The sequence below is a fragment of the Aotus nancymaae genome, unplaced genomic scaffold (assembly GCF_030222135.1).
Source record: "Aotus nancymaae isolate 86718 unplaced genomic scaffold, 86718_ANA_hifiasm-v0.15.2.pri h1tg000012l, whole genome shotgun sequence".
Taxonomy (NCBI): domain Eukaryota; kingdom Metazoa; phylum Chordata; class Mammalia; order Primates; family Aotidae; genus Aotus; species Aotus nancymaae.
The window spans coordinates 4,753,387-4,779,772 of NW_026988423.1; the positions used below are offsets into that span (position 1 = coordinate 4,753,387).

A 26,386-nucleotide genomic window follows, 5' to 3' on the forward strand; every position below is an offset into this window, starting at 1 on the left:
AGCCTGAGCTCTCCTTAATGAGAGCTCTCCTTAGTGAGACACCTTGTTGAGGTGTCTCTTTGGATATATAGGGGTTGAGGAGCTGCTTGAGGAGACAGTCTGTCCTTTATAGGAGCTCAAGTGCTGAGTTGTGAGCTCCTTTATTCCTTTCAGAGCTGCTAGGCAGGTACATTTAAGTCTGCTGCAGAGGAACTCATAACCGCCTTTTTTGTTTTCCCAGATGCTCTGTCCTGGGAAGGTGGGGCTTTGTTTATAAGCTCCTGAGGTACTGCTGCCTTTTTTCAGAGATGCCCTGCCCAGCAAGTAATTAGCCTAGTCACAGTCTGCCAGCAGAGGCATTACTGAGCTGCCGTGGGCTTGGCCCAGCTGCTGTGTGAACTTCCTTGCAGTTTTGTTGATAGAGGTATAGTTAGAACTGCCTTGGTAATGGCGGTCTGCCTCAGTAATGGCAGACTGTCTCTGTAATGGCAGACTGCCTCAGTAATGGCGGATTGCCTCTGTAATTGCGGACTGCCTCGGTAATGGCAGACTGCGTCAGTAATTCTGGACTGCCTCAGTGATGGTGGACTGCCTTGGTAATGGTGGATGCCCTTCACCCGACAGAGCTGGGCCATCCTGGCTCCAGCTGTGCTTGCTGTGAAAGTTGCAATCCAGAGCATTTTAGATTGGTGGTCTTTGTGGTGGTGGGACCCACCAAGCCAAATCACCTGGCTCTCTGTTTCAGCCCCCTTTTTTTTCAGTTGAATGGAGGACTCTGTCTCCCAGGCGTTCCAGGTACCAGTTGAAACAGCGCCCAGATTTGTGTGAGTTTTTGTGCAGATACCCGCAGCGCCAGCTGAAACAGCCATGCTGGAAACTTGAGGCACTTTTCTGCCCGGGAATCTCCTGGTCTGTGGGCAGTAAAAATTCCTTTGGAAGTGCGGTGACCACTCACCCTCTGCCTTCTCACTGTGAGCTGCACTCCAGAGCTGTTCCTGTTTGGCCATCTTGGATTGTCTCCTCCTGCATTCTTACCTGTCTTCTAGCATAGGCAGCCTTGTCTGGTTTTTCACTTTTCTTTTTGTGCCTCCAATCAAATAAATCAATAACCTTATTTACTATTCTCATTCATATTATCATTTCCCTGTTTCTGACCAGTCTTTGCCTGTATTACAGTTTTAGACCCTTAAGTTGTCTTTATTTGGTCTTGTTCAAATATGGAACTGCAGCCAGGGTGATCTCTCTAAAACTTACATTGCTCTGCTTTTAAAGTTACACAAGTTTAACTTGACACACTAGACATTTCATCATAAACACGTTTTTGGCTTATTCTGCCTTTCATATCCTCCCACCTCTCTTCCTCATACTCTGTGCTATTTTAATCCACCAAACAGGCCATGCTGCCTTTACTTTCTAGGTTTTTATTTATTTTCTTCCCTGTCTAGAGTATCTTTCTTTCCTTGCTGAAGACTTTACTGAGCTGATCACTAATGAACTTTCAGGAATTAGTTTAGATAGAATTTCCTCTGGAAAGCATTTTCTAATGGCTTAAAGCTGAATGAGAGTTTTCTGTATCCATGCAGGGAGCCTATAGATCTTTGAATTTACTTTTATATCATATGATACTAATATTGCATAAATACTGCCCCTTCCCCCCCTCCACCCCCTCAGCTAGATCACAGCTCCTTGAAAGCTGGGATAGCATTATTCACTTTTGTTTCCCCAGCATTTGGCACCTACTAAGTTCTTAGTACCTGTTTGTTGAATGCTTACATGAATGAATGAAGTACCAAATTTCTAGTAACAGCTTTGGGTTTGAATTAATTGATGAAAAGGGAATCTCTACTGCAAGAGATAAAACTGATTACATAACAAAGGGGAAGACCTGGTGTGGTGCACATAGCCAAATTAGCATTTGACTCATATATATGGAGTGGCACAAGCCAATTCCTGTACCACTTAGTGTTTTCTTAAAATAAATATGAGATTTATAGCCATAATGGTGTTCCTGGGCTTTTTAAACCTCATTATGGCCTTTCTACTTTTCTAGTTTTTCCTTGATTATCCTTATCTGACTTTAAGAACTATAAACCACATTCTCATACTTCATTGTAATTTTTAACACTAGCCTGTGATAGTTTTTTTTTTTTTTCCTTTTATAAATATACAGGGCAGACAGTTAAAACACAAAGCAACAGATTGCACCGAGAAATGAATAGGTTCAGAAACTGCAACTACAAACTACCTTCAAGGAAAACTCATTCACTTTTCATTACCTTACACCTCTAGGTGCCAAAACTTGCATTTAATTCCATGTTTTAAAGGAGATTTTATGTCCACCCATAATCTGTTCACATATAGTTTGCCCAGGAGAGGTTAGCTCTTTTCAGTTAAAATTGATCCACCTTTGTCAGACTTGTGGTTGAACAGCAAAGACTAAAGGACATGAATCTCTTAACAACTCCTGCTGGGCTTGGGCTACACATATCATGCTCATTTTAACTGTGGAAAACATCTAAAAATATACTTTCTTGAGTTTCAGAGAAATCATATTTATAATTTCACAGAACAGAAAATATTAAACTTAATTTGATGCTTAACACCTAGAGTGTTATTTTCAAATTACAGAAAAATGCTTTTTGCATTCCACAATATCTCTATAAGCATAATTATTCTAAATAATTTTAATTAATTATAAGAAAGCTTACTGGCAGTGATACATTTTTTTTGGTCAGAAATTTAGTTAGTAGTGATTAAGGTTGAAGGCCAGATAATCTTTCTTTTTTTGAGACAGGGTCTTGCCCTGTTGCCCAGGTGTACAGTGGCACGATCGTGGCTAACTACAGCCTAAACCTTCCAGGCTTAAGCATCCTCCCAGCTCAGCTTCACTAGTAGCTGGAGGTCCAGGCATGTGCCACCACATGTGGCTAATTTTTTGTATGTTTTGGGTAGACAGGGTCTCACTTCATTGCCTTTGCATATTTTGAACTCCTGGCTCAAGTTATTCTTCCACCTCAGCCTCCCTAAGTGCTGGGATTACAGGGATGAGCCGCCCTGCCTGGCTGCAAACTGCCAGAGTGTTAGAAGTATTTCCAGGATCAGCAAATTCTCTGACTTAATTGATACTGGACACAGAAAAAATTTCTAATTCCTTACTTCTCTTCAGAGTTCATTGTAATTTGTATAGTTTAAAATTTGATCTGTATACTAAACTTACTGTTTCTTATGGACATAAAGGAAAGATAGTTCAATCCATTTCAGGCAGAATGGTCAACCTTTCTAACCAAACACCTTGGAAATTAAAGGCAAAATATGGAAATTTCTCAATCAATAAAAATTAAAATTTCAGGCCAGGTGTGGTGGCTTACGCCTGTAATCCCAGCACTTTGGGAGGCCAAGGCAGGCGGATCACAAAGTCAAGAGATCGTGACCATCGTGGCCAACATGGTGAAACGCTGTCTCTACTAAAAATACAAAAATTAGCTGGGTGTGGTGGTGTGTGCCTGTATTCCCAGCTACTTGGGAGGCTGAGGCAGGAGAATTGCTTGAACCTGGGAGGCAGAGATTGGCAGTGAGCCGAGATCCAACCTGCATTCCAACCTGGCGCCTGGCAACAGAACAAGACTCTGTCTCAAAAAAAAAAAAAGAAAATGTCATTATTGTATTCCCACTTAATAGTACTAAGCTATATAAATTAGATAATAAAACTTAGAAAATGAATTTCAGTCAATTTTTTTATGTTTCATAGTGAATTTGACTACTTTTCAAGAACGTGAGGAATTACTTAGATCCTAGTCAAAACACATGTACTACATTGAACACACTTTCTACTACATAATAAATTTTAGTCAATGAAGTTCTTACCTGTATTCGTAGAATATAAGTGAAATGTTGATTTCTTCACTATATATTAATAAAAAGGAAATATCTAATTTATGTGAATGAGTATTGTAATATTAGGGTAAACTTTTAAAAGTTAATTTACAAGTATTTCTAAGACAGAAAGTATAAAGCTTGGGCTTTTGACTGTTTTTCCTTCTTTTCTACATAACTCTCTCTCTGTCCTTGCCGTTCCCCTCCCCTCCCCTCCCCTACCTTCCCCTCCCCTCCCCTCCCCTCCCCTCCCCTTTCCCCACCATGTATTTTTCTTTTCTCTTTTCTTTTCTTTCCTTTTTTCATCCAATATTATAACTAGTAGAATTTTGAGAAACTTTTCAAAAATATAAAAGTAACATTTTTTTCACACACTCACTGTAATCTGAATTTGCTTGCAGCTCCAAAAGTTTTCAGTAATGTGTTCAAAAGAAACAATTTTCATAAGAAAAACATAAACCAGTTTTCTCAATATTCAGATTGTATTATATTTTTCTCTTACAGAATATTCAAAAGCTCTTCCTGGTCTCTCCACTCCGTATGCCACTTTGTTAAGAATTAAGAAGAGTTCATCTTCATCTCTCTTTGGTTCCAAAACCAGACCACGATATAGCAGTCCTTCATTGGGAACACTGAGCGTTTCTTCACCCAGCTGGCGAGGGGCGGCTCAGCATTATTATTCCCCCATCAATCTTTATCATTCCTCAGATGCCTTCAGACAAGACGGTAAGTGTCAAAGAAAAATTGCACCAGATAGAAGAAAGCAGGCAAAGAAGACTTATTTAAGACTGTTGGAATAGAGATCAAGACTATTGCAATAGGAGAGAGTGATTGAACTCAACTCTGCTAAAAACGAAAGCAGGAGAGTTTTCAAAGCTGGGGTGAGCTAGAAGAAGAAAATTGGAGGATGTTAGGGGAGATGCTGGTTCACGTCACTAGGCCATGTGTGTCTATTAATTGGTTCTTATTGAAGTTAGGCTACTACCCTCTCATACAGACTGGGCGATGGAGACCCTGTGTTTCTTGATGGTTACATTTCAGATGGAGCCCAGGCCCTGAGACAGACATTACTGGGTTATAAAAATGACAAAAACCTGAAAGATTATTTACATCTAAAAGTGGCAGAGAATACATTTACAGTTGCAACTTTCTAAAGTAAATGCTCTAAGGAAAGGGAGATTAGAAGACTATAGTCAGGAATAAACCTGTCTAAATTTTATCAAGCTGAGAGGAATGCTAAGTCTGTCTTGGTGTAAGTTAGTATTCTGTTCTAAACATCTTTAAAGGATTTGTGTGCATTTTTACTTAATTGCACTCTATACCAATTCTAATTTAGGATTAAGAGTAAATTCACTCATAGACTGAAAGTTAAAAATACACATTTTTGGAAGGGCAATTTGACAATGAATATCAGAACATAAAACAGTCCTATACTTCAATCCAATGGTTTTACTTCTGAAACTGTATTCTGTGTAAAAAAAATAAATAAACAGAGCACACAAAGACATATGTATATACTTCACATACTTACGAATAAACAAATAAGAAATAATCTATATATCCAATACTAAGATATAAGTTAAATTAATGACTGCTGTACAGCTATTAGCATTGTAGTTTGAACAACATTTTTTTTGTCGGTTTTGGATCTGCCGATAATACATGATTAACAGAGAGACAGACTGGCACCTGTCATTACTAGCCTCCGTTTGGTCTATTTTCTACAGATATGTCATTCAGTTTTCTCAACACATATGTGAGGTAGACACTGTTACTGCCTTCTATAGAAACGAAAACTCTGGAACAGAAAAGTATTTTTCACGAGGTCACACTGCTAATAAGTATAGCCAATTTTCATTCACATCAATGATGATTTTAACACTAGTACACTTGGGCTACACTTCAGCTATGACTGATGAAAGAATAAACATTCAAAGATACATTTTGCAGGAACTAAGATATCGGAAAGATTCTGGAAATGTCAATTAGGTTGTGGTGCCAGACACAGGACAACTTACTCTTTATGATTCCACCAATCATTGTCACACGGAGCATCGTCTCTTAGTGTTGGCATCTAGATTGTATGTAAACATGATGTCAGAACTCCACAAATGTTTTATTTTCCCAAATACTTAAGTTTTTAACTTTCTATTACATTAAGCCTCATATGAAACTTAATCAGGCAGAAGTGTGTTTGGATTTGTTTTCTTTAGGCATTATTATCTTACGGGATGGCATTAAGGTAGAAAGTTGAGTGATCAGAAGTATGATCTTTTATAGTTGGTATAATTTTCAGCCAGCTAGTGTTCAACCTCTTTGTTCTCTTCTTTCAAATGGAAGTTGAGGTAGTTACAATGGAAATAAAAGTATGAATTCAAATCCATGAAAACAATAAATATGGGGATGTAAGATGCAGTCAGCTGTAAGACCAATTCAAGGTGTCTACCATTAGTGCCTATATACCTATTGTGAACTGGTCTCATTATTGGTAATTAGCAGCCAGAAAAGAAAAAAAATCTGGTCAGTTACAAATTTCACAGTATTTCAAACATTAAAATGAAATTATTATTCAGTAAAAGCACAACTGTCTGACACTTTGATTCGACAATTTTTTTCTGGAAGGTCCTCATTAAGAGTTTATTATTCAATGTAATGGCAAGTGACCTAGACGTTACTTTTACTGTACCCATAGTAATGAGTTTCATCTGTTTCAATAAAGGCAGATGAAACCCAAACAGAAACAACAAAATGAGAAGAAGTAATTCTCTAAATCTGTGCTCCTTAATCTTTACAAATGAAACACTTGTTAAACTAAGATCCCCTTTCAAAGATCGAGATAGGGCAAGGTAATCTCACTATAAAAAGCTCCCAGGTGATGCTGATACTGCTGGACTGTGGATTTTACTTATTAAGTCACAAGGCTCTAGGCTGGGAACGAATTTAATATAATTTGGTCCTCTGCTAATGTAGTTTAATCCATATTTTAGAGTATAAGGGAGAATGGCTAATCTGAGTATTTTCCAAGTAATCTTCTATAACTACTATTTTCTCATCTGAACATTTTATAAATCTTACCTAGATGTGACTTTGAGTTCGTTCTCTCTGACAAGAGTCTGACATATGACTTCTGTCAGGTAATTCCCTTTAGCCTTAATAGAGAGTAAAGCTGAGGTTGACATGCTCTCGTGAAAAATGAGAAAACTAACAGAGCCTGAATGGAACGTCATCCCACTCCTGTTCGGAGTTAAGCCAAGAAATACCCCAGACAGAGCAAAGATTTTTATGAGAAACGTAAAGACCCAGTTTACAGAGCAATCTGGGGAAGCAATTCCACTTCTGGATATCCAACTTAGAAAAACCTTCCCACACAAGTACGAGGAAATAACATGCATGTTCACTGCAATATATGTTTAATAGCGAAGGGTGGAAACAACTCATATGTCCATCAGAAGGGGAATGGATACATTTTAGTTTTTTTTTGTTCTTGTTTAATGGAAAACTAAAACTGTGAAAGTGAATAGACTCTATCTTTATGAAGGAATATGGGCATACCTCAAAATATAATAATCAACAAGGAAAGTGATGGAGTATTATATATGATATTACTTCTGTAAAACAATGAAAAATAATATATCCTATGTATGGATACACATAAGTGGTATAATTTTAAAACATGAACTTGACACAGCAAATTGACTACAGTACTCACCACTGAGAACAAGAGGAGAATGAGAGCAAGAATAAGTACTGGGAGAGAGAATATACATGATCTCAACTTAGTGATACTTTATATCTTGAAGAAAAAATCTGCAATAAATATTATAACACCCGTAGTGAGTAGACAGTGTCTCACAGTGGTTCCCACCTCTTGGCATTTACTATGTAATCTCTTACTTTATTTGTTGGCTATGGCTATTAACTTGCTTCTGGAGAATAGATTATGAACAAAGTGATGGGATATGACTTCCAACAGTGGGTTACAAAAGGCACTGGCTTCCTTCTTGTTTGTCATTATTTTTTGCTTTCTGGCTTGCTCATGTTGATGGAAGTCAGCTCATGCTGAGAGCTGCCCTATTGACAAGCCCACTGGGAGGGGCCTCTGGCCAACAGCCCAAGAGTAAGCAAAGCATTCAGTCCAACACCCCTAAGGAACTGAATCCTATCAGTAGTCACGTGAGTGAGTTTACAGGTGTATTTATACCTATTTGAGCATTGGGTTGAGACTGCTTCCCACCTCATGAAAGGCACAGAGCAAGGATTGAGCCACACCTGCTTCCCTGACCCACAAAGACTGTGAGGCAATAAACACATAATCTTTGTTCGTTTTCTGGGTTTCCTTTCTACAATTCTTACTGTAATTCTGTGTATCTACAGAAAATCATAATTTCTTAGCTTTAAAGTTTCCTTTATATGTTTCATTTATTTTCTGTGTCATCTTGTGATCATCTCAACAGGTTGGTATTCTTTTCTTGGAAACCAGTTCCTGTATTCAGCCCAGATTTGTATATTCAGGTCTAGATTATGCATTCTTCTTCGTTCTGTTACATAGTTTGTACGCAGCCTTTCTATTTTGTTAGTCCTATTTGTTACATTAACAGATGCTGCAGAGAAAATCTGAAAAAAAAAAAAAAAAAAAAAAAAAAAGCTAATGCTGCAAGTAGAAGAGATAAAATTCCAATCTTCCTACTATTTTACTTGTTCATAGTTTATATTAAATGTATTATACTTTATTCATTGCATTAGAAATTGTCAAATATTTAAAACATAAAGGAAATAATAATTTCATGAATGTCTCTTGTGACTGTATATTAACTTCATCAAACTTTAATATTTTTCCAGATTTCCTTCAGTATTTTTTGACATAAAATTTAAGCTGAGAGTTCTTGAATATTTTGCTTAGATTGCATCTCTCACATTCTGTACTCTTACCAGAACCACTATATTTATTTTGTCATTTACATGCATGTATTTATATTTCTATACATATGAAGCCTATAAAATATATGTACTCATCTTGAAAAATTTTGTGTCAATGATACTGTGTATGTCATTCATGATCCACCTTTTCTGGATCAACGTTATATCCTAGAGATTCAGGTACCTTGATATCTTCAGTTCTAAGTTCATTTCATTTCCTATGAAGCATACCACTCTATGACTCTATTGCAATTTGTTTAGGCATTCTCTTTTTGTAAATAATTAGTTTTTCTAATTTTACACTGTTATATGTCAAATGCATTTTTTCATGTCTCACCGGCAGTTGTGTTATATGTGTTTTAGGAGTGCAATTTTTATATAAAAGCATTGTAACATTTCCAGATACTGTCAAATTGCTTTCCAAAGTGATTGACACTTCTACCAACATTGTATGAGTGTTCATATTTCTCCACAGTCACCAACATATATTGTTTTGGCAATCTCTTGAGTATAGTATATTATTTTATTGTGGTTTAGTTTGCATTTGCTAGACTAGTGAGGTTGAAATTTCATAAATAAATATTGGACATTCTGTTTTTGTGTAATGAATATTTCTTATTCATACATGTTGACTGTTATTTCTATTAGAATATTTTACTTATATTTAACTGTAGGAAATTTACAAGTCAGTTGGTCACTAGTTGGTTAAATGCATTGCAGATAAATTTTCTCAGAATGCAGCTTCTCTTTTTTACATTGTCAGTAGTATCTTTTGTTAAACAGAAATTTTTGATTTTTGTGAAGTGAGATATAGCAATATTTTCCTTTGTAGTCTGTGCTTTTCATATCCTAAAAAAACCTTTTTACCTTAAATTTTTATTCATTTCCTTCCAAATTTGAATTTTGATTTTCATATTTAGGTATTTAACTATATGAAATTATTTTTGTGTATAATATGAAGTAATCACCTGATTTCATTTTGTTTTCTATTTTTGGAGTACTATGTATTAACCAATGTCAGTGATCTCCACTGGTTTGTGAAATCACTCTGTCATATATTTTCAAATATACTTTAAATTCCTCAGTAATATGGTTTCATTTTTTTTCCAAAATATTTTTACATGTTTTGTTAAGTTTATTCCTAGATCTCATATAGTTTTTGTCTCTTAGAAAATAATAACGTATGCATAGCATAGTGTTTGTTAAGTTGGTATATAGAGCCCTATCACTCTATTTCTGTTGTCTGTTATTTCCGTCAGTTTTTCCTTATATGGTCTTGTCTAATAGTATGTATTAAATACTATGTTTTGAAAAATAGCCTGTAAAAATAGCTAGTGTGTGCTTAGGAGGAAAACAGCAAAGGTTTGGTTAAAAGTAGCCAGTATCTGCCACACTCTTTGATTTCTTTAGAATATTTTCACTTTCACTTGCTTTCTGTTAGACAGATTGTTTTCTGTATTATATGCCTCTCTTTTGTTTTATATATTTTTTGCATCATTTGCCTATTTCTTTTGTGATTACCATTAACTTAGTCTACAGTGATTATCCATAATGAAATGAAGAAATTTCCCAAGTATAATGTTTTTTGATAATTTTATTTTTTCAAACATAAAATATATGGATGCTTTAAGTACTTACTGTTTTTTTCTTTTGCTAAAATATGTTTAAAAATTAGTACTTAATAATATTATCTGTAACATCAGTATCTATAGTCATAATTTCTTCTGTTATAATTTTTCTCTCTATGTTCACTTTTTGGATGAAGCATATTTTGTAGTAAAAAGGCTATCAATGTGGCAGCCTATCTTAGTCTTTTCTGTCTGAAAATATCTTTATTTTGCAGTTACTCTTGAGTGATAGATGGTTTGGCAGGGTGTAAAATTTCTAGGTTGATAGTTATGTTCCCTTAATACTTTAATCTGCTAGCCTCTTTTGTAGCATGCAAGTTTGTTATCAATCTAGTTGTCATTTTCTTTGTTAGTGGACTGCCCAGTGGAAGTTACTTTTAATGCGTGGTATTTTGTACCTTTGCTGTTTACTTTCTAAAAGTAAATTTATTTTTGCATATCTGCCCAGCACTTATGAGACAATTTCCAAGAAAATTTGACATCTTTCTTTTCAAATGTGCAAAATCCAGCTCTCTTTTCTTCAATTACTACTTCTCCACTAATTACTTAGTTTTGTTGCAAAACGCTAGGATAGCAATCATCTTTTACAATGTATAAATATACATATGTATACAAACATACTTATGCACACATGTACATATACACACATCATTCATTTCATCCTCCATATGTCTTAAGTATCTTTAAATCTCTAAAATGTATTATATTTGGTAAATTTTTAATGGACTATTTTATTTGCAAGATTTTTACTAGCTCTTTTTCTGATTTGCCTACTCTTAATTTATTTCTACCCTTTTTGTGTTTTATAATTGCTTACTTAGTTTAGGGAAATTCATTCCCACATTTATATTTTCGGGTATCTCAAGCATATTTATTTTAAAGTTCTGATAGGTAGAATTTTAAATATATTTTATTTGGGATGAAATCATACTTCTTTTATTGACTTTGGCTGTTTTTAAAATCTATGTTGTAATTTTTAGTTTTCTTTGCAAGTACATATAGAAAGGAAACATATTTGCTTATTTTATTCTCCCCCCAACTCCGTGCTTACCTCTTATTTTTACCAGTATATGGTCATTGCCATCTGATTCTTCCAACCTCTAGGTAAGAACCAGTTCTTATAATGACATATTGAGGTATTATAGTACTGTTGAGGATATTGAGATTCAGTCACTGTGCCAGGGAATAGCTTAATGAAATTCACAGTCAAGAAGCTATATCTGCCTGGTTTCATCTTTGCAAGTCCACACCTTTCAATGTACTGTAGTCTCGCCTGCTCACAGAAACATACACACATGCATATACACAAAAGGCACCCAACCTGCTGTTACAGGTATCATGACAAAGGTATGTATGGGATTATTTTGTAACATGAAAGAGAGGCATCAGATCTAACCTGTGTTGTATGATCGGCGAAGCAAAATTGAGGAAGTGATACTGGATCTAAAATATATTGCATGTAAAGAAGTACATTATAGATAAAAGAAATTCTGCGTTCAAAGGCAAAGGGGTAGTAGAGAACAGTCCTATGTTTAAGGAACTACACATTATATATTATAATTGTAGCAAAGTATGAATGACTACAATGAAATTATAAATACTTACAATTCTTGTTAAGAAGTCTAAAAATTTTATCTGTGTTAACAGCAAGCCTCCATTAATCAGAATACTTTTAGCAGCAGTTGTCTCAGAGACCTCTTAGCATGCAGATTTAAAATAATAATAACAACATTCTTCTTATGGCAGGAAGGAAATGCAGGAAGGAAGTAAGGGGAGTCAGAAAGGTGCTTTCACATTTGTAAAGGAAAAACTGATAATTATCTCAAGGAAAGCAGCAGTAGCAGAGATACAGAGGAAATAATAGCTTATCGCCCTGTATTCTACTCGAGTCTCTCCATGTAGGTGTATTTGGTCAGAGCTGGTGTCTTCATTGATTCTTTTTTTTTTTTTTTAATGTAAGACAGGGTCTCACTCTGTGGCCCAGGCTAGATGAAGTGCAGTGGCACGGTCTCGGCTCACTGCAACCTCTGCTTCCGGGGTTCAAGCGATTCTCCCACCTCAGCCTCCCTAATAACTGGGACTACTGGCACGCACTACCACTTTCAGCTAATTTTTGTGTTTTTTTGGTAGAAATATGGTTTCACCATGTTGGCCAGGCTGGTCTCGAACTCCTGACCTCAGGGTATCCACCCACCTTGGCCTTCCAGAGTGTTGGGATTACAGGCGTAAGCCAATGAGCCTAGCCCGTTCATTGGTTCTTTTTAAGTTTTATTACGTCTGATTGTCTTCTGTTTGTCCCGAAATGTTTTCAACATTGTAACAGCAATAGCCTGAATCCATTATAGAATTCCAACTATATGGGACTAAATTAAAAGATAAAATTGTACAAAAGGCTAGACTGAATTGTTAGAGTAGATTCCAGAAGAAACATGAGTAGCATATAGCAGCATATAGTGATGTGATATATATTTTTGGTAGGTCTGTTTTGGCCCAGAAACATTTTCATAGAGACAAAGTATGTAAATATTTGTTAAAATGTTGAAAACAAAGCCATTTGTAAGTTATTACAATGGCTTTGTTTTATAATTGCTTACTTAGTTATTATATAACTTATTTAAATATATAACATACAAATAACTTATTTGTATAAATTATTACAAATGGCTTTGTTTCCAACATTTTAACAAATATTTTTAGAATATTATGAACAGATTAGCTCTAAAAAAGTAGCTCGAATGGCCCTTCTATGCCAGTACTTTACCTCCTTATATTTTAATGATAATAATAGTCAAAATGCTTTCTGAATGTTTGTGACTCAGATTTTTATGCAGCTCTCTCAACTATTTTCCTATTTTAAATGTCAATAACATTTAAAATGGGATTACTGCAGTGAACATAAAATATCTGTACAGGTTTATTAAACTGAGGTCTACTTTTTAATTTTTTTTTCTGTATTAGATATTGGCCATGTACTATGTGCAAGCTGTACATTAACTCATCACAAGACAGTTATTGTTTTAATCTCTAAAGATTTGAAATAATTGGATAAATATCATTGTGATTGTCTGGCACATTCATATGTGTTATGCTTTCTATTTTAAATAGAATAAAATATTAATAATTATATAGATCTTCAGAGATATGTACAATGATTATGGTCTAGTACTAAATCAGTAATATGAATAGCTGATTTTAAGAGTCATTTGTGGGGGAAAAAACCTTATGAGCCTTTATATAATGGCTGCTTCTTTGTAAACTAATGATAGCATTCTGTCTTAGTCCATTTTGTGCTTCTATTGCAGTATACCACAGACTGGGTAATTTTAAATGAACAGAAATGTATTGGCTCATGATTCTGGAGTCCGGGAAGTCCAGTACAAAGTGCTAGAATCTGATGTGGGCATTCTTGCTGTGTCATCACATGGTGAAGGTGGAAGGGCAGAGATAGAGAGAGGGAGAAAGAGAACAAGAATGGGTAATGTCATTGCCACAGTAATGGCCTAATCACTTCTTAAAGGTCCCACATCTTAATACTATTGTGATATCAATTAAGTTTTAATATAAATTTTAAAGAGGAAAAACCCTGAAATTAGAGCAGATACTCTATGCTATTTTATTAAACAGACCAAAATTAAGTATCAATGACTGTGAAATAGTTTCGTTCACACATGCATAATCATGGAAGCTTTTATCCACATTTAAGTAAGACATATGGAAAACTAAAAGAACCTTGTGTATATTATTTTACTACACTCAAGAGAATTTACATAATTAATAGCATGTATTTTTATTTTCAGTGGTCATGTTGATGATATATTTTAGTCACAAATATTAAATTTGATTATAGTAGCTCACTTAACGACAAACTGCATCTAAATGTGAGCTATTGTTTTAAATATTCCCAATATTCATGGAATGTATCTGTATTTGCTATTTTCTATTTCCAGTAAGAATTAGCACCAATGTGTCTGATTGCAATTTATCATTTCTCATGGTAGTTAGATCATTTTAGCAACAAAAGCTGTTCCATTTAGAGCACATTCAGCGATTGTGTTGTGATGTTTAAAAGGTGTGATTTACAAAAAATATGGAAGCTTTTGGTTATCTTTTAATTAGCTCTATTGTTTTACAGATATTCCCAGGTGATACAGTTAAAGAAATATCAAAATTTGTAGTTATCTGGAATGATGAAAATGCATATTTTAGTCTACTTACAAATATTTGCATAGAGTTTAATCAGATAATTTGCTATACACATGGCCACATTTAGGGAGTACAGAAAAAGGCTGCATTCAGAATCCTTGTGTTGCATGACAATGAAAACATGGTTGTGAATATTGTGTCCATATTAGTCAAAGAGAATTCAAATGCCATACTTTGGTCATCCCTAGGCTTTATGATTGAAAGTAATCAAGAAGGGCACAGTAGCCAGTCATTGACACTTGACTGAGATGAGGAGATGGACATAGTCAGTGAATAAAAAATTCTGAGTTGGCCAGGCATGGTGGCTCACGCTTGTAATCCCAGCACTTTGGGAGGCTGAGGTGGGTGTATTACAAGGTCAATAGTTCAAGACCATCCTGGCCGGTATGATGAAACCTCATCTCTACTAAAAATAGAAAAATAGCTGTGTGTGGTGGTAGTCATCTGTAGTCCCAGCTACTCAGAAGGCTGAGGCAGGAGAATGGCTTGAACCTGGAAGGCAGAGTTTGCAGTGAGCCGAGATCACACCACTGCACTCCAGCCTGGGTGACAGAGCAAGACTCTGTATCAAAAAATAAAAATAATAATTCTGAGCTAGTCTCATAAAATAAAGACAAGAAATGGAGCAGTATCTGGAAGGGAGAGTGCTGCTCCTTGGTGTTGAGCAACCAGAAAAGTCCTCGGTATCTACTCTGTTTTCAACCTAATACTGTTATTTCAGATAATAGCTTTGATCCCTTGAAATTGTGTCAGTGCAAATGTTTCATAGACCTAAGAGGTATAATATGGTTTTAGAAAGGAACAGCTGAATTGTTAATAATTATTCTGAAGTAGTTATTTGAGTACAAGGAGTGACATTTAAGTGATTTAAAAAATTGACTAAGGTTTAAATTAAAATTTTTCAAGGTAATGTAGGTTAATTAAAAGCCCTTATGAGTTAACATCTCAGACACATGTAGGATATATGCTTTTGGGGGACACAGACAAGGATTATTAACCAGAACTGACACTGTACCTGTTCCTTCCTCTCTAAGTATAAACTGTTCCTTGACTTCATCTCTTTTTTTTTCTTGTTATGATTTTAGTAGGGGGAAACTTAATTATGTGTAGGGTACATTTCATTCTTCTATTTGTGATGAGATGGTTAGGTTAAGATATTTTATCTTTGGAGAGAGGCAGTCTGGATTAGGAGTGATTCTTACTAGATAGCTTAGACTTTTGCTGGGGATGGGAGCATGCTCTTGAGATTCAGAGATTGAAAATGACGTTTTTGGTGGGAAAATGGTGGTCCTTAGAGGAAGCAAGTTATTTTTCTACTAAGGCTAAGCATATAATTTTACTCTCTGTAATTCCCTTAATGGTAAACAAAATCTGCAGTTTATGAACCCTCTGTGGATCTACCTAGGCTTTTAAAATTTTTAGCACTGTCTTCTGACATTTGGAAGATTCCTGCACCTACAAATTTGTTGCCTTATGTCATCAGTACTTGTGGCTAAATTTTATCATTAACATGATTTATTACCGGATTTGAATTGGGGCACATGGTCAACGGCATCCTGACTCCCAGCAACCCTTTTGTTGACAATTTTCTGTTTTTTCCTCAAAATACTGTTTGCTGATCATTGTTTTAGAGACCCAAGCATACAATGTAAATGATCTTTTATGAAAATAAGAATTCTCTCTCAGAGGGGGAAAGTATATTTCATTTAGATGACACACTTCTACATAAAACACATCATGCCAGTTTCCCCAATATAAAAATTAAGACCATATTCTAATAATAACTTTACAATCTCATGATCATTCCTCAAAATTTTATTATTTTATTCTGTTATTGTACTCTTAATTTTTAGAGCCATTTATTATTTTATACTTTTATGATTTTTCACCAATTTAAGTATCTGTGAGGTGAGATGATTCCATTTCATGTCTCCTCTTTATTCTCTTTCACCACTTAGAGCAGTGCAAGATTACTGATAGCTTAACAAATATTGTTAAATAAGCTGGCATCTGTTTGAGGACTGTTTCATGGTTCTTATAATCTGAATTTAGGCTAAATTTTTACTAAAATACAATATGAATATCCACTAAATAATCGAATAGAATATTTACTAAATAATAGGATATTTAGATAATAGAATATTTACTGAATAATATTAGTGATAGTGATAGAATATTTACTAATGATAGAATATTTACTAAATAATTTTCAATGAAATTGTGTGTTTTGTATTATAAATGGAAGGGAGGAAAGAATAATGTCAACCTTCAACAGGATAACTTACCGGTTTGGCATCTTGTGGATCTTAGGTTGGTGCAAAAGTAATACACTTTTGGACCATGAATTTTAAATCATTATAATTAGGTTCCAATATATCATTATTAATCAAAATAGGAACCATTATAATCAACACATTTTTGTCAATGAAAGTAAGTTTGTTTATTCCCTTAGCATAAAAATCCATGCTTCAGGACAACTCTTGAAAAGCATTTTCTGCATCCTGCTGGTTGTGGAAGCATTTTTCCTGCAAAAAGTTGTTGAGATGCTTGATGAAGGGGTAGTTGGTTGGCAAGAGGTCAGGTGAATACAGCGAATGAGACAAAAGTTCATAGCTCAATTCATTCAACTTTTGAAGTGTTGGTTGTGAGACATGCCCTTGGGCATTGTGATGGAGAGGAACTGGGCCCTCTCTGTTGACTATTGCCTGCTGTTGGTATTGCAGTTTTTGGTGCAGCTAATCGATTTACTGAGTATACTTTTCAGATGTAATGGTTTCATCAAGATTCAGAAAGCTATAGTGTATCAGACTGGCTGCAGACCACCAGTGACCATGACTTTTTTTCTGTTGCAAGTTTGGCTTAAAGAAGTGCTTTGGGAGCTGCTTCTTGGTCCAGCCACTGAGCTGGTCATCATCAGTTGTTGGATAAAATCCACTTTTCATTGCACATCACAATCTGATTGAGAAATGGTTGGTTGATGTTGCATAGAATAAGAGAATATGACACTTCAAAATGACAATTTTTGACTTTGGGTCAGCTCATAAGGTATCCACCTACTGAGCTTTTCACCTTTCCAATTTGCTTCAAATGCTGTATGACCGTAGAGTGGTTGACATTGAGTTCTTCAGCAACTTCTCGTGTAGTCAGAAGATCAGCTTTAATGATTGCTCTCATTTGGTCTTTGTCACCTTTCGATTGCCAGCCACTCATTTCCTCGTCATCAAGGCTCTTGTCTTCATTGCAAAACTTCCTGAACCACCACCGTGCTGTACATTTGTTAGCAGTTACTGGGCAAAATGTGTTGCTGATGTTGCGAGTTGTCTCGGCTGCTTTATGACCCATTTTGAACTTGAATAAGAAAACTGCTCACATTTGCTTTTTGTCTAACATCATTTCCATTGTCTAAAATAAACATAAAATAAACATCAGGTAATAAGTCATTAGCAAAGAAGCAAGACATGCCCATTAAAGATGATGCATAACATAACCACATTCAGGAATGTATTCCAATATCAAATGGCAAGTTCCAACAAGGCAAAAGCTGCAATTACATTTGTATCAACTGAACATGTGGAGTTGGTGCGTTTTGATTGTTTTCATGAGTGATAACCTTACTGCATCTTCTGACCTCTCTTTCATATCTGTACTAGAAAGTGACCAAAAACCTTTTAGACTTTGATTAAATTTATACTGTGTGTACAGTGACATGCTACACCACCCATGAAACATTCATCACAATGCTCGGTTAATAAATAATGCTCTTCAATTCTTAGAAATCTTTGAAAGTTTTATAATTATAGTTTATACCTGTTTAAGTTCCATAAGAAAACTTTATTTCAATGTTGAAAGCCAACTTAAAAGAAGATTTGGACAATTTCTTTAAGAATTCATCTAAGATACATGGTGTGAAAAGTTTTTCTCACATTGTAACTATTTATGTCATCATAAAATACAATTTCTGGTTTAAGACTTCCAAATTTCTTCAAATCATCACATAAAATATGCTAGTGATCATTAAAAGGTCATTTCTCAAAATTTTATTGGGCATGATAGGCTATTTCCTCTATACTATGTTACTGATACACTTAGGTTACATTACATGGAGAAGCTAGTCACAGCCATAAATTATAGCTAACCAGCAGGCAGAATGGCTGGAGCCTAGCATTAGATGTAATCCCTGAGAAAAACCAGCACAGAAGTCGATGTTTAAAAAAAGGATTTAAGCCTGAAAGGCAGATTTAGAATTGGGGGAGGCATGATAACGTCGGATCATGATCCAAGAAAACTGTTGAAACTGATCCAAAACCAAGAAGCAAGCCTTTCTGAGAGAACCTGGCTATAGGAGTCTCAAATGGATGACACTTAAGATGTCATGAAAGGAAGGAAGTTATAAAGTTAGTATCTGGGTAGCCTACTAGTAAATGGCAGAAATTTCAGAAGGATTTAGAGAAGCCCAGATGCTTCCTTGATTCTAGGACAGGACTCCATAAAGGAAACTATTGTCTGCATAACAAGATAATATACAGACAATCCCCAGTTTAAGGTAGTTTGATTTAGAATTTTTCAACTTTATGATGGTGTGATAGTGAAATGCATTCAGTAGAAACCACACTCTGAGAACCCGTACAACCAATCTCTTCCTTACTTTCAGTAGAATATTCAATAAATTACATGAGATGGCAACACTTTTTATAAAATAATCTTTGTGTTAGATGACTTTGCTTAACTGGAGACTAATGTAAGCATTCTGAGTAACTTTAAGGTAGGCTGGGCTAAACTCTGATGTATATTAAATGCTTTTTTGACTTACAGTATTTGAAGTTCATGGTAGTTTATTTGAGGTGCAATCTTATTGTAAGCTGAAAAGCATCTGTACTACTATTCTTAGAAACTCCACTTGGAGATAGGCGGATGGGCTTCCAGAGTCATAATTTATAGAGCCTGATCTTCCTATGCAAGACTCTCTCATAAAAGACTATTGCCAACACCAGGCTGACTTTAGGCAGCCATTGTTTCCTGTTTCTTGCTCCAGCTCAGTGATTCTCAGATGCTGTGTCAACTTCTTCAGTGTGTTTCAGAAATTTGTGGGGGCAGTTTTAGTTGTCTCAGCTATTCAAGAATGGTACTTTAATTTAGAGAGTGGAGATGAGGAATTTGAAATGTCCTATAATTGCAAAGCACAGGACTCTTAAGTGTCCTGGTAGACATTTTTGTGAGTGAAAATTCTCATTTTTAATTATTTGGTAAAAGAATCTAACTGGCTGTTACATTAACTATGTGGCATTTTTAAATATAGTGAATATTTCAATGTAAACACTGTGTAAATTACAAGATTATATTTAGTTTTGCTCAGAACTTAACCAAAGGTTGCTGTCTATTTAGAACACCTACTGCCTAACACCACTGCCTCTCATGACACTTGAGTGTCCAGTTCTAGACACCTGGATTGGTTTGTATTTGTAGATGCTACGTTCGTGGGGCTTTTGTAAGCAAAAACAAACGCTTGATTGCTTTTTTTCTGTTGTCTACTATAATTCTGAAAACTTCCATATTGAAAACTTACATATTGAATTAAATATTCTTTGAGGCTGGGCAGAGTGGCTCATGCCTGGAATTGCAGCACTTTGGAAGGCTAAGGTGGAAAGGTTGTTTTAGCCCAGGAAGTCTAGGCGGCAGAGAGCCATGGTTGTGTCACTGCACCCCAGCCTGGATGATGGAGCAAGACCTTGTCTCAAGAAAAGAAAACACCATACCACTATTTTGTAGTAAACGATTGCACATTTATTTGTCCTTTAAAAATCATTTTTAAAAGAATTACCTGCGGGTAATTAGAATATTCATTAATTTTATTTGACAATCACAAAGGAAGACTATGAAATAGTTATGATTCAAGAACTGTTAGAACTGCTAGATGGATGTAAGGTACTTTTTCTCCATTCCATATTCTTTTCTCAACTTACTGAGACTAGAATAGATGGGGTTATTACTAAGGCTTGGGGATAACAAAAGATTAAAGGAGGATCAGGACTACATATATATGATTTCATCATTTACAAGTTTAGTTTAAACATCTCTGATTTATGCTGCTCTAGATGACTGCCTTGGCAGCTAGCTCTCTGCTTATCTCCATAGTCAAGACCATCTTGCGCTAGCCATTTATCTGATACCTTGTTTTCCTGATGTAAAGCTGAGTGAAAGCTATCCAGAGGAATTCGGGAGTTTCCCTTCTTGTATGTCTTCCTTCCATGTTTCAATTAACTGTTTGAAGACCTTTTGTTTCCATGGATGCAAACTCCTTTCAAAAAGCTATGTTCCCCTCCGAGGAGACTCTGTCCTTTACCCCGATGATTGAATCCTACTTCACTATATGTGGTTGCCCTGTGGAGGGTAAGATCAGCACTCTCACTCCCTAAAATTGGTTCAGATGGAGAAACTGATGATGACACATGTGTCCCAAAGGGTATGAAGAGGTTTATTATTCATTTCACCAGGCTGTCTGAGAAGATGCATTGGTATGAAAAGAACCTGAGTGAAGAAAGGAATGAGTGGCTTGGGTTTTTACTGTGGCTGTGAGGTGGGGTTGGGGTAAGGGTTCCCAAGTGGGCCAGGGTTTGTGTGGTAGATATTCCTCCACTGTAGTCAAGGCAGGAAGTACCCAGCTTCTGACCTTGCCCAGAGGTGAGGCAACCGGGAAAGGGTAGATAATGGGGCTTGAAAGCTGTCAGCAGTCAAAGAGCCGACATGATGTCAGACTCTTAATTACATGAGACTGTAGTGAACGTCAGTCACTTTAAAGTCGAAAACAATAACCACAGCATCCATACAACGTAAACATGTACATAATAGCACTGGGCCTTCTAGTAGGATTTAGGAATAGAAACATAGGATGGAAACTCATTTTCAGTATATGGCCATATGAAGAAGGGTTGGAACTCAAGAATTACTTAGAAACCTAATTTTAAAAAGTGGAACGCTAAACTGGTCAAGCTAAATATGTGGTTGCCTGGTTAAATACCTCCTGTCATAGGCCCTAGGCCTGGAAATATACTCCAGTTAAGTAGCAAGCAATCAAATGTCTGAACTAGAGAGGATGGGTATCAGCAAGACTATGTCATCTAATTGTTACAGGAAACAGGTCCAGATCCAAACCCCAAGAGAAGGTTCTTGATCTCATGCAAGAAAGAATTCAGGGCAAGTCCATAAAGTGAAAGCAAGTTTCACTTGTAAAGAAATAAAAGAATGGCTCCTCCACAGGCAGCTCAGAGGACTGCTGGTCACCCATTTTTGTGGTTATTTCTTGATTATATGCTAAACAAGGGGTGGATTGGTCATGCCTCCCCTTCTTAGGCCATATATGGTAACTTCCTTACATTGCCATGGCATCTGTAAACTGTCACAATGCTGGGGGGAGTGTAGCAGTGAGGACAATGAGAGGTCACTATCATGGCCACTCTGTTTTGGTGGATTTTGACTGGCTGCTTTACTTCAGCCTCTTTTATCAGCAAGGTCTTTATGACCTGTATCTCGTGCTTACCTCCTATCTCATATGTGTCTTAGAATGCCTTAACCATCTGGCAATGCAGCCTGATAGGTCTCATCCTCATTTTTCAGAGCCCCTATTCATGATGGAGTTGCTCTGGTTGAGATACCTCTGACATAATGATAATATACAGTTCAATGAACTTTGTTTCCTAATGAAATTACATATTCTTTAATCATTAAAAATGATTTTATTTTTAATGTAACAGTTAACATAAGAAACTCTGGATACTGTAACAAATTACTTCTTAATACAGTAACGTTTCTTTTCTATTCACATCACATTCTGCTTAGTTGTTCTAAACAGAACATTCTAATATCTTTATTAGTTATCTATTGATGTCTATTAAGGGCTTACTGGCATCTTCTACTCCCTTACTTTAAGAAAATTGTCAAATAAGAGGATAAAGCACTGGCACGTGATTTTTTTTTTTTTTTTTTTTTTTTTGTAGCTAGTCCTGGATTTTACATACAACATTTCAGTCTAGAACGAAGTCACATGGCTCCATGTCACACCTATAGAAAGCCAAGAAAGTGTCCTAGGAAAAGGAAATGGGATTAGGAAGCATCTAGCCAGTCTTTGTCACACATGAGTTAAGAAAAATACTAATATAACTTATATGATAATGATGACATTAAAATTATACTCTGATGATTTTAACATCAGGTATAAGGTAAGCTCTTAGGAAATATGTCTTTATTGATTGATTGATGGTGGTTAAAATTATTTAAGGTCAGTTTTATGGGTTATATAGAAATAGCTTTGTTTTAGTACGTTAAAGTTAAAAGTTAGAAAACCCTTCATTTTGGTTAATTTCTCATTTTTCATAATCTATTAGTGGAACTGAAAGTATTCTTCATAGAAACTTTATAGTTTACTCTTAAAATATGACATTTATAGAATATAGAAAATATGGCAGTTTTTTAAAGTTAGTTATTAACATCCAGGTAAATGTAATTATCAGAAAATCTTGAGTAAAGTATATCGATAATGGAGTAGAATTGGGTAAAAAACTGTCTTCATCTAGTTCACAAATTTATGGTTTTAATTTTAAGATGAACTTTATTTTCAGACAATAATCTGTTAGTACCTCCTACATTACTGGATGTTATCAAGCTAAGACTGGATATAGATCCCACAGAGATTTTTAGAAATGATGCTTGAATTGAATGATGATTCTTCCAATTCTGAAAGTTTATGGCTCTATGATAGCATAAAAATCAAACATGTATCAAGTATTTTTATTTTCTCCAGTATCACTCTTTGTAAATGATACTTTTATCTCTTTTTTTGTTTTTTTAATCTTATTTTAAAAAAAATTTTCTTCCAGTTAATATAGGGAGAGAAAAAGTGGTTTATTAGTACCTGTTCCTATAGTTTAAAAAAAATCCTCAAAGCTTAGCAACATAAAACAGCAGTCAAGCTTTTTCTCTTCAGGTCTGGAATCTGAGTAGCTTATCTGGGAGGTTCTGGCTCAGGGTCTTTCATGAGTTTGCTGTCAAGGTGTCAGTTACAGCTCCATTCTCACTTGAAAGCTCTACAAATGGAGGATCCACTTAAAAATTCACCTGTGTGATGGTGGCTTCACTTTCTTGCTGCCTTTTGGCCAAGCCAGATACTTCAGTTCTTTACCATGTTGGCCTCTCCACAGCCTGAAAATGTATCCTCTGGGTATGGCAACTGTCTTTTTCTTGAGGGAGTGACCCACGAGAGAGAGTGTACCCCAGAAGGAAACTGCATTACTTAATATTAGAAGTAATAGAATATACCTTTTGCTTTTAGTTAGAAATAAGTCATTAAGTTCAGCTGACACTCACAGGAAAGAAATTAAGCTCAACTCCTTGAAGGGAGGGCTATCAAAGAAATTGTGGATATATTTTTTAAACTACCCCAAGTAGCTTTGGGAAATTTCTTCACAAGTTGACAGGGCTAAAGATGATAGAAAAGGCATGTTATTTTATATCATTGGTTTGAAATACAATTAAAACAAACAAAAAGATTAAAAAGAAAGGAGACATGAAAAGGTTACCTTCATTGAAACAAGGAAAAAATATTTAAAAATAATGAGGAAAGAAATACCCAACAATTGTCTTCATGCTTAGACTTCAGGACAAATGTCAGTTTACCTAACATTTGTAAGTCTTCCAGCCCCATAAAGAAATGTGTACTCAGTTGTTCATTAAAAAATGCACTGTAATTGGTTGAAGAAATCTGTGTAAAAGTGAACAAATGACTCAGAATACTTCAGAACATTTGGAAGGAGGCATTGAAATAAGAACCACTCTGACAAGGTTTATATATTTCTTTTTTACAATCTAAGTTTTTGTTTGGGAGAACCATTGAAGTTGAGGCAGAGGGAAGAAGGCAAGATTTTAAAAATATCAGATTATAGTCAGACTCCTGACCTAAGGATTTTCCCTGTGAACCATACAGATGTCCTAAAAAGGAAATGGGGTTAGCATGGACAGATAACATCTATGAATTCAGATATTACAGATAATTACATTACTAAAAACAGTTTAAAGAAGCAACACATGAAACCAAAGTAGATACAAGATAACAGAAGATGATAAGTAAGTATTGGAGCTCAGCAAACAAATGGCAGAGATGAATAAAAGGATTAAAGAGTTGAAACGCTTATTAGTAGTAATATAGTTGCACCTGATTAGATAGGAACATAACAACCAAACTCGAGAAAGTCAAATAAAAAGGAATAAAGATATAGAAGCCATTACACAGTTTATGGAGAAAATGTAAAAAAAAAAAAAAAAAAAAAAAAGCAAAAGGCTGGGCATAGTGGCTCACGCCTGTAATCCCAGCACTTTGGGAGGACAAGGCAGGCGGATCACCTGAGGTCAGGAGTTCGAGACCAGCCTGGCCAACATGGTGAAACTCTGCCTGTACTAAAAATACAAACCTTAGCCAGACATGTTGGCAGGCACCTGTAATCCCAGCTATGCAGGAAGCTAAGGCAAGAGAAGCACTTGAACCTGGAAGGCGGAGTTTGCAGTGAGCTGAGATTGCGCCATTGCACTCCAGCCTGGGGGACAAGAGAAAGACTTTGTCTCAAAAAATATATGTAAGTAAAGTGAAGATGGCTGAATAGGAACAGCTCTGGAGTGCAGTTCCCAGCGAGAGCAACCCAGAATAGTTTCCAGCCCAGCTGTTTCAGCTGGTGCTGTGGGTTTCTGTGCAAAAACTCACAAAATTCTGGACAGCCATTTCAACTGGCACCTGGAACACCTGGGAGACAGAGCCGCCCATTCAACTGAAAAAGAGGGGGCTAAAAGCAGTGAGCCAGGTGATCGGGCTCGGCAGGTACCACCCCGACAAAGACCAGCAATCTGAAATGCTCTGGATCAAGAGTTTCACAGCAAGCGCAGCTGGAACCAGGACAGCCCAGCTTGGTGAGGGCAAGGGTGTCCACCATTACCAAGGCAGTCCACCACTACTGAGGCAGTCCACCATTACCGAGGAAGTCTGCCATTACCGAGGCAGTCCGCCATTACCGAGGCAGTCCATTACTGAAGCAGACAGCCATGACTGAGTAGTTCTAGCTGTACCTATGTAAACAAAACTGCAAGGAAGTTTGCACAGCAGCTGGGCAGAGCTTGCAGCGGCTCAGCAACACCTCTGCTGGCAGACTGTCACTAGACTACCTCCTTGCTGGTCAGGGCATCTCTGAACAAAAGGCAGCAGCACATCTGGAACTTAAAAATAAAGCCCTACCTTCCCAGGACAGAGCACCTGGGAAAAGAAGTGGTTATGAGTTCCCCTGCAGCAGACTTAAATGTACCTGCCCAGCAGCTCTGAACAAAACAGTGGGGCTCCCAGTACAGCATTTGAGCTCTGATAAGGGACAGACTGTATCCTCGACCCCCATAAATCCAAAGAGACACCTCATAAAGGAGATCATAGGCTGACATCTGGTAGGTACCCTCCTGGGACAAAAATAAGAAGAAAGTGGCAGCAACCCTTACTGTTCTGCTGCTCCCATGGGTGATCCCCTGGCAAGCAGGGTCTGGAGTGTACCTCCAGCAGTCCGGCAGCAGACAGGCCTGTTAGAAGGAAAACTAAAAAACAGAAAGAAATAGCTTCAACATCAACAAAAAGGACGTCCACTCAGAAACCCCATCCAAAAGTCACTAGCTACAAAGACCATAGGTAGATAAATCCACAAAGATGGGAAGAAACCAGTGCAAAAAGGATGAAAACACCAAAACCAGAACACCTCTCCTTCTCCAAG

General features: G+C 36.2%; 1 protein-coding gene across 1 annotated transcript in view; it reads left to right on the forward strand.

Annotated features, from left to right (window-relative positions):
- Positions 1 to 26,386, forward strand: part of CNTN5 (contactin 5) — a 1,383,122-nt gene that overhangs the window by 803,877 nt on the left and 552,859 nt on the right. Inside the window, exon 4 of the mRNA XM_012454882.2 lies at positions 4,357 to 4,578. Coding sequence (XP_012310305.1) covers positions 4,357 to 4,578 — 222 coding nt within the window. The remainder of the gene's footprint in view (positions 1 to 4,356; positions 4,579 to 26,386) is intronic.